General features: G+C 35.1%; 1 protein-coding gene across 1 annotated transcript in view; it reads left to right on the top strand.

The window, feature by feature from the left end:
• Positions 1 to 17,500, top strand: part of CTNNA3 (catenin alpha 3) — a 1,082,048-nt gene that overhangs the window by 198,257 nt on the left and 866,291 nt on the right. Inside the window, exon 7 of the mRNA XM_040975830.1 lies at positions 16,545 to 16,748. Coding sequence (XP_040831764.1) covers positions 16,545 to 16,748 — 204 coding nt within the window. The remainder of the gene's footprint in view (positions 1 to 16,544; positions 16,749 to 17,500) is intronic.

The following is a 17,500-nucleotide window of genomic DNA, read 5'->3' as shown; positions in this document are numbered from 1 at the left end:
TTTTTAGTTTCCTCCCAAATTTGTGAAACAGCTAGTCCTGGTGCAGGCTACAGTCAGGCATCTGGACACCATCTAGGTCCCTTGTACATGGCTGGCAGGGAGTCATGTGACAGGGCTGTCTTCTGCTGCCTTTCCTGCCATTAGCAGGAAGCTGCACTGGAAGCCAGTCCTGAAACAGTCACTCAGGTAGAATACACTGCTTCCCAAGGAGAGACTACCATCTCTTCACCACAACATCAACTCTCAGATTCTTCTCCCATTCCCTCCCCTGTGTTTTTTTGCTCCATTTTTCTTACTAAAGAGAACTTTTAAAATGTTCTCTATTTTCTTAATTTCTGTCTTTCACTTTTTATTGTGAACATTTACAAATTTAAATGATACATTGATCTCTAGTGAATTTTGAGAAGTGTAATTAAAAACATCTGCCAGTCTCCCAAGTATCTTCAAAATGTAGAAGGGAAAAATGGTTTTATTATTGCTAAGCATTAAACTGGAAAGAGACGTGCAGCATAGCTAATCCACTAAGATGATTGCAGAGACAGAAAGAAATCTCACCATTTTAAATGGTGAAGTAGACATAACATGCATGTTGTCAGAATAAATGATAACTCCTTAAGAGAACTTGATAGTATTGTTTGCATACATTATTCATCCTAAATGTGCCTAGTAATTGGAATGACCATCTGTGTTTGTTAATTACTTTTATCTAAAGGAAAATTAAATTTTTATATCTTTAATATGACTATAGTTCTGCAATTTGGAGAAGCCAGTAGTTCACTGAAACTGGACTTCTACCCTGCTCCCTCTGTCTTCTTTGATGATTACAAAGAGCAGGTTCCCAGGTCCTTGAGAAAGACTAACCTGGATTGAAAATCACCAAAGAAGTTTATTTAACATGGTGGCATTGTGCTGTTAGTAGGAGGATAAAGTCGGTTGGGATGAGAAAGATTTGGTATGAAAGAAGTGAAGTGGCTAAAAAAAGTAGTTATATGCTTCTGAATATTTAAAAATATTTCTAAAGTTAGTTTTAGGAGGGAAATTATGTGAGCATGAGTGTATGTTGTACAAACTAAAATAAGCAATTTACCATTACCATAGCTCTTTGAAAGGTATTAGTTAACATTTTTCCAAAAACAAAGTTCTATACCTTTGTATAATGATATCTATTTCTATTTTTTAGTTGCAGATACTATTGATAATTAGATTATCAATAAGGCTACTTCTCTATGGAAGATAATTAAGTATGGAATCTTTTTGTTTCTGCCATCTGGAGCACATTTTATGTGTATCATGGTCAGTTTGTTTGGTAAAGCACTTTGTTTGAATAGGGATACCTATTTGACACATGTTCTGAAATTATGCTGAAATTAGGACAGAGGTAGCCTATGAGAATCATCAATGCATTTTTTATATTTAAAAATTTTGTTAGATACAATTTTTGTTTGGCCATATAAATTCCAAATTTTGTTTCGAGAAATTCGTGGCTATTTTCATCAAAAGATGTAGGGAGTTCATGTAAATAATATAAAAAAGCAAGCAAATACTGTGCTTTGAGGCACAGTAAGTTGATTGTCGATATGACTGATCATATAGAGTAATAGTGTACTTCTTAAGTTGTTGATTATTCCTTTTCCATTAAGAATATCGTGTAGTAGGCATGTGATTTCAAGAATTTAGCACCTATATTTTGTTAATGGCAGATGTTCACTGCTAACTTTAAGATTTAGGCTTGCCTCTATCCACTTGTAAGCTTTAATTGCACATTTTTATATCCATAGAAAAATTTGAAAAGGCAAGAGACGTGGCAGGCAATTATATTTTGAAAACCAATTAAACTTTATGCTTTGAGTTGAACTTCAAAATTGTTTTCTGAGGCCAGTAGAAAAGAAAAAAATAGGCTTTGTAAATTCCAAAAAGAAACTTGAACTAAGATGCTATTGGCTATGAATACAACTATTGCCAACACATTAGATTTTTTTAAAAATGAACTTGTTTAGCATTTAAAAGTTAGGACCAAAATATCTTGTGTTTTCCTGCACAATTCTGGGCGCTATTTATGAGTGTGTAATCTATGCAGTTGTATAGGACTGGGTAATTAGAAGGGTTCCTTATGTGGTTATGTGATGTTGCTCTTGTGAAATTCTGAACAAGTGGCAACAGTTTGATTTTGCATTCAGCTTCCTGGAATCAGGAAACTAATCCTTGATAAGTCCTTCTGTTACTTTCTGGTCGATTTGCACCATGCTCATTTCCATCACTTGATACCAGCTCTATCTTGAATGTATCAATTCAGTTAAAATAAAGCTGAATAATTTAAGATGATTAGTGACATACCTATAGTTTTAATTAGGTTCAAGTTATGTGTTCTCAAAATCTCAGCTTCATAGATCATAGGTAACCACTGATAGTTAATGGGTCAGTTAGCCAGCATTGTCCGGGAGAGTGAAGATCAAAGCCTAGGAGAGAGCCAAATGAGAAATGTAAAGCAGTGAATAGATATAAAGTGCTGCCAACACTCTCTGACTCTTCTCCAAGTTTACTGTAAGTCAATCAACTGGCACATGTCATGCTCTGCAGATGGAAAAGCAGCATGTGCAAATATATATTGTGCAGATGCATGGAACTTCTGTGCAGCTGTTGGAGTTATTTTTTAAGCAGTCCTGCCAACATTCACGAGTTTTGAAATAAGGTAGGTAAATGTGGACAGTGGGTTAATCTTTATTTTACGTGGAAAATGTGTCGTTTCAAAGGCATCGAGTCTTCTTCGATGCTTAAACTGAGTGCTACCAAGTTTTCCTCTTCATTATCTTAGCCATGTGAATGGAGTGAGACAAGAAGCCTCGCAGCAACTTCACTATGGATGAGTCAGTTTAATAAATGCATCCATTAAAGAGAGTGATCCAGGGACAGGAAGCATCTTTTGAGGACATCTTTCTTTGTTGAGAAAGGAAAAAGTATCTTCCTTTGGTGAGGAAACAGAGAGACATACACTGAGATATATCTTCTGAAAGCAGTGAGAATGTGGTCACTTATCTCATATTAACATTCTGCAATGTACCAACAGCCTTCTTGGCACAGCCTGTGGTTAGAAGGAGAATCACATTGGTATTGATGCACAGAGTGTTTCAATCAAGGTTCTCAGGGACATTTGTGTTTTCTTGGGAAAATGTTGAACCTCCTTGCTTTACTCTGAAGGTTTCTTAAGCTGCTGCTGATGGTCTACTCATCAGTAGTGAGAGTTTCTATTTTCTTTCAATTTGCAGTTTATACATACCTGCATCTACAAGTCTTCAAATATGAAATAGCAGGCAAGATCACAACTACGTTAGTTTGGAAACCTTTAAAATTTTTCAGACTAATTTCAGACTAATTTTTCTTACTTAAATTTGTTTAATCAGCAGCTCTTAGGATATCTCTCTTATTTTCAATTCTGCTATATATATCCTTGCTTGTCTTTTTATGGACAAGGCACTTCTACACGTACATTTTTTCCTTCATTTTCAATTGCTTCTTTCTTTATCTGCAAGAAAAGAGAAAGTTCACATCACAATTTTACTTGGTAGTCTTAATGGTAAGCTAGTTATTTTTAATACTCTGACAGAAATGTTTGGAATGGAGTCTGATGATAGATTGTCCATCGTGCATTTTGTATTACTAAATTTAAAGTGTATGATTTTTAAAAATGAATAATACTTTAGGCCCTGGAATGTTATATCATACTATGTAAGATCACTATCAACTTGATATAGTCTAGTTATATAGATGACAGATTATTTTAATATTAATTTCATTTTAATGTTCTTTGGACTTTCATTTGTAAAGCTATGACTAAGTTGTAAGGGTCATAAAGAATCATATTGATTATTTGCAGTGTATTACAACATTAAAACGAGTAGCCTTGTAAAGTCCTGAATTGTAGTGAAAGTTTGATTGTTAATTTTGGTGAAGTGAATTTTCAGGAATCTTTGTGATTATTCTGTTATCACCTAAATATCTGATGAATCATTAAACACATTGTGGATTGTTTTTCTATTAAATTTTTACTCAATTTTTGAATTCATTTATTTATTATTCCATGATACAGTTTTATAGGCTAAGGGACTTCCTTTTCCCCTCCCCAAATGCCCGCCCCTGCACTAATTTCCCTTAAGTCATTACAATAATACAGTCTTTCACAATCAGTCATATGTCCATTGTTTTGCTATTTAAGTGTATCCTGATATTGTAGGCATGGACAATGGCAGAGAGTCAACATCTTATTTTCAAGATACATTCAGCAGTTTCACTGGGAGTCGATCTATCATTTGGAAGTAGATATTTTAAAAAATAGTTTAAAATATTTTAAGATTTAACAACATTGTTATTAATATAAAAAACTTCATGTATTATATAGGCACAGTTTAAGAAGGTAATCATACTTTCCTCCAACATTCTTTCCCTCCCTCAATCTTTCTCCTTCCTTTCTTCCTATATTTCTTTTTTGTTTAATTTTTACTTCTGCCAGTAGTAGCTTTTAGCAATGTATTTCTTCCTCACTTTCTTCTTTGTCAGTACCTCTCCTTTTCTCTTCCCTCAATGCCTTTCTTTTCCTCTCAGTTACTTCCTCAACTCTTTTCATTTTCCCTCCCCTCTACATTTGTAATGTTTCCTACATTCCTCTTAATTAAGTGAAAAATGAAAATCAGATTGATAAGGCACCTTGAGAAAAAGTTAGTATTTGACAGAATCTTCAAAGAAGCATAAACATCAAGTATAACAGAATAAATGATATTTAATATTTTCTGACCAACCATTTGTATGTCATGTAAGTAGTAAAGCCAAAATAAGATAAACATTATTATTAGCACATAGTCAGTTGATTTTTCTACAGGAAATCCTAATTTGGAAAGGCTAATAAGCCAGGTACTAATTCTCAAACCACATGCTTACACTTCTTTGGAACAGCATTAGCTACATTCTTCTTTACTAAGAGAAAGATATAAATTAGACCCAAATGGATTAAGCTATGAAGTAGATGGGTATTGTCTTTGAGATGCTTTCCTTTTATCCTTTCAGAATTGTTTTTTTCTTAGGCTATCTTTCCTCATTTCCCTATGGAACTCAGTCTACAGCCTAGCTGTCCAAGATTTGCTCCTTGCCCTTGTATTCATATTGTCTGCAGTTTACTGTTTTTTACTTTAATTCACTTGTGGCCAATTAATCTTCAGGAAAAGTACTTGGTAAAGTTGGTATTGATGACTGATTGCACTTTAAAGTGCTGTCCTCTACCAGTACTTTCTTAAAATATATCCATTTGCTTAGGACAGAAGTGCTTTTAAGTCACAAACATTCACTCTAAGTAGAGTTCTGGGTGCCAACATTTGTTCTGTATTGTAGGGGATGTTCTCTTGCAATATATGGCCTAACACAGCTGCTGAGTTCTTTTGTTTACAACATGGGAATCATGATCTTTTATCTAAGAAAACCTAGCAAAGAGGTATGGCATAAAAGAGTGTTTGTTATGGAACACAAGATGAAAACTTCAAGAGCTGTGTCGTTCTCAATTTAACTAAAAATGTATTCTCTTAATTGCTCTGGCCACATTTCAAGTTTTCAATACTTACTCCATGTGTATTGTAAATAATGCAAAATTTTGATTTTTCTTCATTTTCTTTGGACAGGCCTCAAAAGGGTTAATTTGGATTCCAAACAATTTCATCCCAATTTGGTTACTAAGGCTTATGTGGAATTGAAAATGATGTATTCACTTATAGGTGAATACATCTCAGTATTGATTTTCAAATACAATAACTAGAACAATTGGTTTTAGCCTTGGTTAACTAGACACATCTGCATTTGTTTGTATTTAAGAATACATCCAACTTTAGGAAGAGAATGTTGTTTAATACTTTTCGTGTACAGAGCACTTTAGTTGATTATAATTCCAAAATATTCGGAATACCCACAATCTTTAAGCAGTGGTACTCTTGAGAATGAGAGGGCATTGTTGGGGGTAGACCACATTAAGAATATCTGAAGGATGCTATTACAGAGAAGTTGTCACCACTTGGCAGTAATGTTCACAATCCACATTGTTCAAGAGATTCCAGGGTAGCCATGACTGAGTTTTTACAGTTATTTGGTATGACTGCCACATAGTCTGTTCTTTTATTCTGTGCTCTACTATGCACAATCCACCCATGAATTCACAGCTTGTACTTAACCTGCTATTTCTCCCAAAGGGCATAATTATAGACGGAAGTAGAGGGTAGAATCAAATAGAAGTGGAGCACAAATGGGATTACTTATTTTTTCTCACTTGCCTCCTGTGTGCCTTTTCTTTCCTGCTTGTTGATGAGTTGCTTTCTGGGAGAACTCCACAGACATAACAACTGACATAAATCTTGGAAGTGGCAGAAAGTATTCAAATGTTTGTTTAATTTTGCAGATTTGTATTAGGCTTTCAATCAGTAAAGTCATCGGCAGAGAAGGGTTGGACACATGATACAACTGGGGCAATTTAGAAGCATTAATATTACTTAAAACTATTGGAACATGTGCTGTATTTTTAGTAACAGTATTGTGCAAAATAATGTGTATTTTTTTCCTAACCGAATTATATACAGATTAAGCAATTGTCATTTCTTACAGATTTTTAGGATTTTTTTATACTTTATTTTATCTTAACACTTATTAGTTTGCTTTGGAAGTCAAAACAGACAGAGATAATCTTGCATCTACTGGGTTACTTCCCACATGGCTACAATGGCCAGGGATGGGTCAGGCTGAAGCCAAGAGCCAGAAACCCCACCCAGGTCCCCTGTGAGTGGCAAGTGGCCCATCCTCTGCTGCCTTTCCCAGGCAACCCAACAGGGGGGCTGGATTGGAAGTGGAGAAGCCAAAACAGGAACCAATTCCCGCATGGATCTCTGATGTCTGACAAAACTGTTTTACCCTGCATAGCACAACATTGGCAGGTTGAACACATTTTAAAAGTAGACAATGGATAAGGCACATGTATTTCAAAATAGATAGTCACAAAAGGTTAACTTTTTCATTTAAATATGCAGTCATAGTCAATATCTCATCAAAATCAATAGCTTTTAAAGTGCTTACATTACCGACATTTTCTTTGGAGCCTGAAAAAGAGGAGGAGCCTTGAAAGTAGTGTGTAAGCAGATAAAAACTGAAAGATGTCATGATATGGAGTGTGCAGATCTGGTTGTTGACTACTAACAAAAATACTGAAAAGCTTGAACCAGGGTTACTATCTAAGGTGTGAGGAGTTAGATCAGTGAAACATTTTTAAAAGTTATTTATTTAACATACAGAGAGAGCTCTGCATCTGCTTGTCAACTCCCAAATGCCTACAAAGGTCAAAGGGCTAAATTCAGTCACCAGGAACTCAATGTAGGTCTCCTCTATTGGCGTGAGTAATTGAATTACTTGAGATGTAACTGCTGTCTGTCAGGGTTTCCATTAGTGAATATTGGAATCAGGAGCTGGGGCTATTTATCACACTCAGGCACTCCTGTATACGATGTGTGTGTTCCAAATGGTGGCTTAACTGGTAAGTCACACATCTCCTCCATGTGTTTTTGTGAAGAATGTTGGTATTCAATTATAATCATAGCTGTTTCTCTTTTGATAGGCATTTTCACTTTGGAAAATAGGGGTAAGATTTTTAGTGTTTGAATGTAAATCAGATCAACTCTATCATAGACTGTAGCATATATGAATGATGCATAAGGTTTATTACATCAAGTTTATTAAAATACAGAAATTTTTTTCCAACTATATTGATATAGTGTTTTAGCTTTCTTAAGATTGTTTCTTACAACATTTATGTGTCCTGGTAAGGCATGGACTAATCTTGCTCTAAATCTGAAATAAATTGGATGATTAATAAATATTTTGGGGATGAAGGACTGTCTGATACAAATCCGAATGGTATGTCAGGGTTCTATGTTAAGATGTTCAGTCTCCTTCATAGTCTGTCAGCAGACATGATAGTGCATTTAAAGGCAAGTAATTTCACAGAAAACTACTAAGGCAGATCCTAGCCAACCATATATTAAAGGGTCTTTTACAGCTACAGGGCCCAGCATGGTAGGCTAGTGACTAAAGTTCTTGCCTTGCACATGCCAGGATCCCATATGGCTGCCAGTTCATGTCCCTGCAACCTCACTTCCATTCCAGCTCCCTCCTTGTGGCCTGGGAAAGCTGTCAAGGATGGCTAAAAGCTTTCGGACCCTGCACCCACATGGTAGAACCAGAAGAATATTCTGGCTCCTGGTTTTGGTTTGGCTCAGCACCGGCCCATTGTGGCCACTTGGGGGGTGAATCATTGGATGGAAGATCTTCCTCTTTGTTTCTTTTCCTCTCTATATATCTGACTTTCCAATAAATAAACAAGTAAATTTTTTTTAACAAAAGCTACATTAGTTAAGGTACCATTGTTTACTTACCCGTATACCTACTAATGGACATCTTGGATGCCTCTCAGTTTTGGCAATTACAAAGGCTGCTATGAATGTCTGTGTGTAGGACCGTGTGGTGTGGAGGCTTGTTTCCAGCTCCTTTTGGCAAATATCCAGGAGAGAGATCCTTGTATCCATCGTATTGTATTAAAAGAATATATTTAGTTGTTTTAAGTATAATTTTAAAATGCTAAGCTTACGCAGAGGCAGAATGAAAAAGAGAAATAAAGAAAGGAAGGAAGGAAAAAAGGGAGATGGAAGAAATGAAGGAGATAAAGGAAAGAAGGAAGAGCGAAAGGAAGGAAGAAGGGAAGAAAGAAAGGAAGAAAGGGGGAAGGAAGGAAGGGAGGAAGGAAGGAAACCTTTCTGATTCATTTCCCAAATATTCTCAACAGCTTAAGCTGGGCCAGACAAAAGCCAGGAAACCAGAACCCAACTCAAACCTCCAGAATGGGTGGCAGGGATCTAATACTCAAATCATTACTTACTGCCTGCCAAGGTGCTTATAACAGGAAAACTGGAATTAGAAATGGAGTTGGGACTGAAGTTCGGGCCCTCTGGTATGGGATATAAATATCCTAAACAATGTCTTAGCCCCTACACCAAATGTCTACCCCTTAACTGTTATTTTATGTTTAAAACATTTTAATTGAAAAGTAAAGAATGTATATTTCAAAATGTACATTGTGATGATAAAAGCTGTATGCTGATTATGATAATCAGGTTAGTTAACAAATTGATCACAGCTCGTAGTATGAACCAATCATTAGAGCTTGTTCATCTTATAACTGAAAGCTTTTTCCTTTAGTATCTCCTCATTTTCTCCAGTTTGAAGTCCCTGAGAATCACTTTTCTATCATGTTACTCAGAGCTCAACTAGTTTCTATATTCTACTTGTAAATGAAATTCTATTGTATGAATCTTTTAAAATCTGGATTCCTGTATTAGCCTATCATCCTCCATATTCTTCCAAGTTAAAAATTGTAAGATTTTCTTATTTTTTTAAGATTTATTTTATTCTTATTGAAAAGTCAGATATACAGAGAGGAGGAGAGATAGAGAGAAAGATCTTCTGTCCGATAATCTACTCCCCAAGTGAACACAACAGCTGGTGCTATGCCGATCTGAAGCCAGGAGCCAGGAACTTCTTCCAGGTGTCCCACACGGGTGCAGAGTCCCAAGGCTTTAGGCTGTCCTTGACTGCTTTCCCAGGCCACAAGCAGGGAGCTGGATGGGAAGTGGAGCCGCTGGGATTAGAACTGGTGCCCATATGAGATCCCGGTGCATTCAAGGCGAAGACTTAAGCTGCTAGGCCACGCTGCCAGGCCCGGATTTCCTTATTTTTATGGCTGAACTATAGTATTTGTATATGTCTGCATGTAACAACATGTATATATGATATTTACACAATTAAATATCACAATGTCACTTGTCAGTGAACATCTAGATAATTGCGAGAAATTTGGCTATTGTGAATAATGCTGCAAGAAACATGGTCGAGCCGATGTCCCTAAAAGCCACTGAGTTCATTTCCTTCAGATATGTACCCAGAAGTGGATTTCTGGATCACATAATACTTATTTTTAAATCTTTTTAAGGACTTCCATACTATTTCTCATTATAGCTGTGCCAATTTACTTCTTCCCCCAATATGGTATAGATTTGCTTTTTTCCATATCCAACCCAAAACATTTTCTCTTACCTGTTTGATATTGTCCATCCTGATAAATCTGTGATTATAATTATATGTGATTTTGATTTACAGTTCCCTGATGATTAGGAATGATAAGCAATTTTTGATATATTTGTTAACTATTTCTATGTATTGTTTAGAAACATGCATATACATATCTATACTCATTTTAAGCTGTTACTATTGTTTGCTGTTGTATTGTGTGACTTCCTTGCCTGTTTTGATATTAACTGCTATCTAGTTTGAAAATATTTTCTCCAGTTTGCATTTTCTGTTTCCTTTAATCTGCAGAATCTTCCTTCTTTTTATGCCATATATATATATTAAAAATGTAAATGTCAATACCAACATCAAGATTTCTTTGCTAGATTTTATCATGGTTTTATTATGGTTTACAGTTTTAGGTCTTACATTTAATTCTTTAAGCAGTTTGCATTAATTTCTGTCAGAGTGTGAGATAACAGTCCAGTTCTATTCTTTTATACGTAGATCTCTCCTTTACCAGCAGAGCTTGTTGAAAAGACTTTGTTTTCTCCATTTAGTATCTTGATGCCCTTGACACATACTACATGATTGTATATATGTTAGTTCTTTTGCTTGCTATATTCTATCACAATGATATATGGATCTGTTTTATGTCAGTATAGCACAATCATGTGGTTTCTATAGTTTTTAATACTCCACCAGCAATATGCAGCTTCCATTTTCTGTATATTCTCACCAAGAAAATTATCTTAACTTTTAATTTCATGTGCTATGGAAATTCTAATCTCTTTTTGAGACTCTCAAAAATAATCATTTACCTTTAACCAACTTATTTTTTGCACTCATTGTTCCAGACTTATTCCTGTTTTTGTCAACTAATTTTATGAATATCTATTGCACACTTCTTTATTATAGTTATATATTTTATAATTTTTTGGTTAATCTTAGTCAATTAACTCAAGATGTAATCCATGTCATGAGGTTATTGATGTTCATCTTGTTTTCAAATCTTGATGCACTGCTTGGAACATGGATTCTACAAAGGGACTCAAAGTATGAAGAAAGAGTACTTAGTATTTGAGATCAGTAACCCAAAAGGAGAATATACTTTTGGGAATAAAGTAGGCAGAATGGCAGAGAGAATGCAAATGAATGTGGAAAAATCTATTCCTTAAAGAGAGATGAAAATGATTAAAATTAAATCAAGAGAAAGGTGAATGAAGAAATTATCGAGATGCGCTCATCTTCATTACTCTAGAGTAGTAGCAGGTATAGATTTGAGGGTTATATACAGTGGAATTAGTTGCTTAAATCTTCTAAGAATATTACTTGATAAATTAGTTAATTTATCATTCTGTCTTCACATTTATAAATTAATGACTATAATACCTAGCAAAGAGGTTGGTAATGATTAAGGGAGCAATGAAATCTATACTACATAATAATTATAGCATAATGCAAAACAGTCTCAGATAGAATTTTACCTTTGTTACTGACTCGATGAATTATCTTGGGCAAGTTGCTTAAAGGATTCATTTCTGGAAAGAACTAGTATAAAGTCAAATGAGGAACCAAATTCCTTAACTCAAGGAATTATAAGTTGTGCTAAAAAAGGCAAAAGTACAAAGAAGATGCTGTGTTAGTAACTTTGTTCCTAGTGATACAGGATTTAAACCTAGATTACCTGATTCCAGTTTCTGCATGTTTAACCTCTAAACCACGTTGTTTCCTGCACTATAGCAACATTAGAGAAGAATATGGACTTACATCCCTTACTTTTTGAAAAAGCTATGTTTTATAGTAAGCAAAGTGTTAAGGAGGAAGGTGTATACTTGACAGAATCCTGTAAAAGGGAAACTGTAGTTTCTCTCATATGTCTTCCCAACAAACTGGAAGAATATTTTCACATAATGCTGTGTTACAACAGAAGAAATCATTAGCATTTTGCTCTTAAGCAGAGCTAGTGCTATTTCATATAATATTCACATTATTTTCAGAATTATATTGTGTTTTTCCTATTCAAATCGTATAGTTAATAAACATTTAAAGTGTATGAAAAAAGGGAAGTATTTTAGGCAAACTCAAGATCCGTGCATGTGGCTATTAGAAATCAGACTATGTAGGTAATGATTTGAGCCCATGTGGGCTTGGAAAATTTGAACTTCCAGAGATCAAACAGGGAAGAAAAAAAGTCAAAAGACTGAAATCATTTGAGGAATGTCTTTTAGAGAGAAGTGAGAGTAAAATTCATGTTACAGTATGAATATTTTGCTGATACGAATGACAACCAGGACACCTGAAATTGTGAAGATTTTTCTTGGAATAATTATTGGTGGACAAATTTGAAATGTTCTAGAATTTTTCTTTCATCATAATTAATGGAAATATGATGACTATTGTTATCACATCTTCCAATTGCATTTGAAAAACTCGAGAAAATTGTGTTGCCCTCAGAGTCTCTTCTTCATGATGATACCATATTAGTCACTTTCAAAAAGTTTTCTTATGTTTATTTTTGTTACACAATATTAGAGTGGAATGTTAACACTGAATTGGTAAACCAAAGGAAGATACAACAAAATTGGCTGATTAAAAATGGTTATAGATTTAGATAAGTCAGGGGTTGACCTGTAGCCAAGATCATGGCTACATTATGCAGGTTAAGTGTTTTGCTTAGTGGTTAAGATGTCCACATCTGCAATTTATGTTGGGTCTGCTGCCTGGTCCTCGCTCTTGACCCCAGTTTCCTAAAATTGCACACCTTGGGAGGCAGAAGCAAGGGATCAAGTAATTGATTTCAACCACTCATGTAACTCATGTAGGAGACCTGTACCCCTCGCCTCTGTTTCTGGCTCTAACCAGCTCTAGCCATTGTGAGTTGTTGAGGAGTGAACCTGTGGATGAGAGCATTTGCTTAAGCTTGGTCTCCCTCTCCTCTTCCTTTTTTTCTCCACTTTTCCTTCTCTTATGCTGTCAAACAAATTAAGGAAGCAGCAGAAAAAATATGTAGAAAATAATAGAGGAAGAATTCCTTTTAATGCTTTAAAATAATTAATCATAAGAATGTACAAGAATGGTACTGACATGATTTTTAACCCTTGCCTTTACTGCTGTGCAACAGTGGCATTTCTCCTTTCTTCCTGTTGAATGTTATTACTAGTGATGCGTTAAGCCTGTGAGTGTAAAGTGAATTGAAATTATGTTATTGCAAAAATGATGGGAATGAAAAGTAAGGAAGGAGGGGGCATCCAGGAAGGGAGAGAACTATAGTTATCTTAGAATTGTATTTATAAAATATATGAAACTTGTTCTTTTTATATGAATACTTTTAAAAAAACAGTTAAAAATATTTAACCAACTTATTTGATCTATGAAAATAGTTAAAAAACATGAAAAAAGAATCATTTGGATAAATTTCGATGGAGTTCATATGGTGGTAAAGTGACCTAGGTTCAATGAGTTGCTCAACTCCTGCCTCCAACTTCCTGTTAGTGTGGAAACTGGGAGCATGAAATGACGCCCCAAGTAACATGGTTCCAGGATTCCTGGATTGCATTGCTGGCTCCTGACTTTGGCCTTGGGCATGTGAGGAGTAGATCATCGGATGCGAGTTTTCTGTGTCTGCCAGTTCTCTTTCTCTATGCTACTTCAATAGACCAATTTAAGATAAATTTATTTTGACACAAATAAAACATGAAATCTGTGCAGGTTTTTCATATATGCATGTTCGTGAACTTTGAAAAGCTCTTGCCTTCAAAACTTTTGCCCAGAGTAAACTTTAAATTCTATTTTCCATAAAGTGTTTGATAATCTTACATGTTCAACTTTTATATTTTACACTCTATTTTATAACATATGAATATTATATACTTATAATTTTTCTTTTAATCATATTATTAAAATAATTTCTTTCTGTAATTATTTTCTCTTCCTGTCTTGGCCTTATAATTGTAGTTTCTAAAACTGCATGTAGCCAATTTAGATTTCCAAATAAGTAATGTAACATAGTTCAATGGTGAATGTAAGGTTTTATGCATATATGTAAGAGGGTTTCAAAATGCCCATGAAAAATACATCTTTTATTATTATTATTATCATTACTTTATGAAACAGTTACATAGACTCTAGTATTTCCCTGACCCCTGCTTCAAATCCCCTCCCTCCAACACACTGATTTCACCGATATTATTACAATACTGTAGCTTTTCATAAATAGTCATAAGTCCATCATTGTGGGCATGGACAATGGCAGAATCCAGCATTCTGTTATCAAGATATATTTAACAGTTTTATTGGGAGTCAAACTTTGATCTAGAAGTATAGATGCATACTGCATTGTAGTCTCACGTCTGAATAAGATAGTCTCCATTACACAATTGCTGTGCATTCCCTTCAATGAAGAGCCACAAAGCAAAATCAATAATACGAAGAAAAATAGAACTTACAGCACCATGAAGTTAAATAGCATGTTACTGAATGACTAATGTGTCATTAAAGAAATGAAAAAGAAGATCAAGAACCTTTTTGAAAAAAATTGATTTTTTTTTACCTATGAGTATTACCTATGAGTCAGTGAGGAAAAAACTTTTGAAGAAATGAAAATAAAAACCAAAATATCAAAATCCGTGGGCTATAGTTTCCACTGATCTTTATTGGTGAGATGTGTCTCCTGTAGGTCACAGATAGATGGGTTTTGTTTTATTTTTATCCAGTCTAATAATCCAGAACGTTTGATTGGTGACTTTAAGCCATTTCCTTTAAGGGTTAATATGAATAGCCGGTTATTTGGTCCTGTTATTTTGGCAATGGGATGTTCATTGTTTGATTTAGTCTTCTGTTGTTATTTTACTGGGATGTTCTTCACATTTGCCTTTGGTTTTGGTCAAGAGAATATCTTTAAGTATCATTTGTAGGGCAGATGTGGAAGAGGTGTATTCTTTGAGCTTTTTTTTCCTGTGGAAGAATTTTGTTTCATTTTCAAAGATGAAGGAAAGTTTTGCTGGGTAAAATCAAACATTTCCAAGGACTTCTTGATGTCCCCATATAGGTACATACTCTTGTGTACACTTCTCTCTCCATAGAATATGCATACATAAAATCTTACATATGACACACCATGAGCATCTCATGGATCACTTCACTGTGTGTACGTATGTGTGGAGTTTCACACTGAGCATCATTATATGACCTCATTTTATGTCAAAGGCTCTTCAAACAGCTTTTATTTTGTGCTCTCCCTTTTTTCAATTATCAAGTTATTTTTAATCTTGAAAAGCCGCAGCTTTTTGATTTGTATTAATAAAGGACCCTCACAGCATTATTCCTTCTAGCTTTTTTCCCCCCAAAGGCTCTAGGTTATCTTGACTTTTATTACCTGAAGACTTACATCTTTATGTAGGCTTGAAAATCATGCCAGGTTCCAATAACTAGAAATTATAGTAGATAATGGAAGATAGAGTTTTTCTTTCATAAACAATTGATTAAAATTTGGAATTTTTCTTTGATATATTGGTGTTGAGTTACTTTGTAATTTGCAATGGGGCATAATAAAAGTAACATTGAATTAGGTATTACAAAATGTGAGTATGTGTCTGAATAATACCTCCTATGATCTTGAAATAGGGTGGCTTCTCAGCGTCACTTAACATCATTAGCAATGTGTTGTTAATGAAACCTTAGCTGCTCACTTCTTCCTAGTGTTTTCAGGGTGAGATGATAGCAGCTGGCTAAGCTGCTACTTACAACCGTGTTATCCCATGTGAGTGTGGGCTTAAGTGATGGCTGTTCTGCTTCTGATCCAACTCTCTGTTGATGTAGCTGGAAAAGCAGCACAAAATGGTCCAAGTGCTTTGGCCCCTGCCACCCACATGTGACACCTTGGTGTTGCTCCAGGCTCCTGACTTTGGTCTGACCAGGCTGGGCTATTGCAGCCATTTGGGAAATGAACCAGCACATGGGAGATTTTTTTTTCTCCTTTTTCTGTTTCTTTTCTCTGTGACTATTTGAAAATATTATATAAACATTTTGAATATTATGTACCATTTTGAATGGTAGCCATTTTGTACTAAGCATTTATATCATTCTTACAATATTTTTGTAACACAGGAGATATTAATATTCTAGTGTTATAAATTGAGAATGAGGTGTTCTGGGAGACTAAACCACTTATGTTTGGGAAAATCATGTTTTGAATCCAAGTCTGAGGCTTGAACTGATCTCCATAATTTCATCACTCATCTGAATAATAGTCACTACTCATAGTGTTTGTAAATTGGTCAAGGTGTTAAAAAGTACAGTTCTCCTTATATTCTATATCTGAGTTCCAAAAGTAAAAACAAATTCTCCTTTCTATCTCCCTCTACATATTTATCTGTACTCCTAACTATTTGAATGTATTTTCTTTTTAGAATTTAATAGTCCTGAATCCACTCACAGTGACTGAGGAAGAAATAAGACCATCACTGGAAAAGCGCCTTGAAGCCATTATCAGTGGGGCTGCTCTGCTGGCAGACTCTTCCTGCACGAGGGACTTCCACCGGGAGCGGATTATCGCAGAATGCAACGCTATTCGCCAGGCTCTTCAGGACCTGCTTTCAGAGTACATGAACAACGTGAGTAACTCATTTCCCCTTCCTGTTCCACCCCTCCGTCCTCCTTGTACTTTGAGCATGTGCTGAGATGTTTTCTCTGCTCAAAATAGCATTAATTAAAAATGAGTCTATGATTTTACAATGGATTGGTTTTCTGTTTGGGTTCTCCTTGATTGTTCAAACTATATAGCAATTCTGGGAGCTTCTAGAGGGCAAAATCGTAACTGATAACTATAGATACAGAATTGTTCTGTTTGCTGAAGTATCTAAATATTAGTTGAAGAAGGGAGTTACATTTGGGGGCAAGAAGCTAGGATTATACATCAGTTTAAGTGTTAAGGAGAAGGTGGAGGGCAGATTGCCCAGGATTACATTGGTGGATAACAAAAGGGCACTAGGATTTAGAATTTAGATAGTGTTTTATAGATGTCAGTGCTGTAGGGTGATATTTGTGGGAATAAAGAGCCCATGCAGTTTGGGACAGTCTTTTGAAAAATGACAAGGAGTATTGATTTTTTGCACTTTGAGATATCCTGAAAGCGTTGTCTGAAGTAAAGGCAAAAATGTTTTGCTTCAGAGTTTTCTTTTTTTTGCTGTGTTTGTGTCTATGAAGTGTGCCTAACTGCTACCGCTCTCAAATTTGAGTGTTCTTTATAAAGTAACAAAATATTTTGAAGATGTTGTTGATTCCTACTGACCAGAAAGCCTTTCTAAATAATAGAGCTAAACAAAAATGAATGTTATAGTCACAGTATTTTGTGTAACTTATCATA

This window comes from Ochotona curzoniae, unplaced genomic scaffold, assembly GCF_017591425.1.
Source record: "Ochotona curzoniae isolate NIBS_2020 unplaced genomic scaffold, NIBS_Ocur_1.0 contig_2692, whole genome shotgun sequence".
Classification (NCBI taxonomy): Eukaryota; Metazoa; Chordata; class Mammalia; order Lagomorpha; family Ochotonidae; genus Ochotona; species Ochotona curzoniae.
This window is presented reverse-complemented; position numbering and strand designations above follow the sequence as displayed.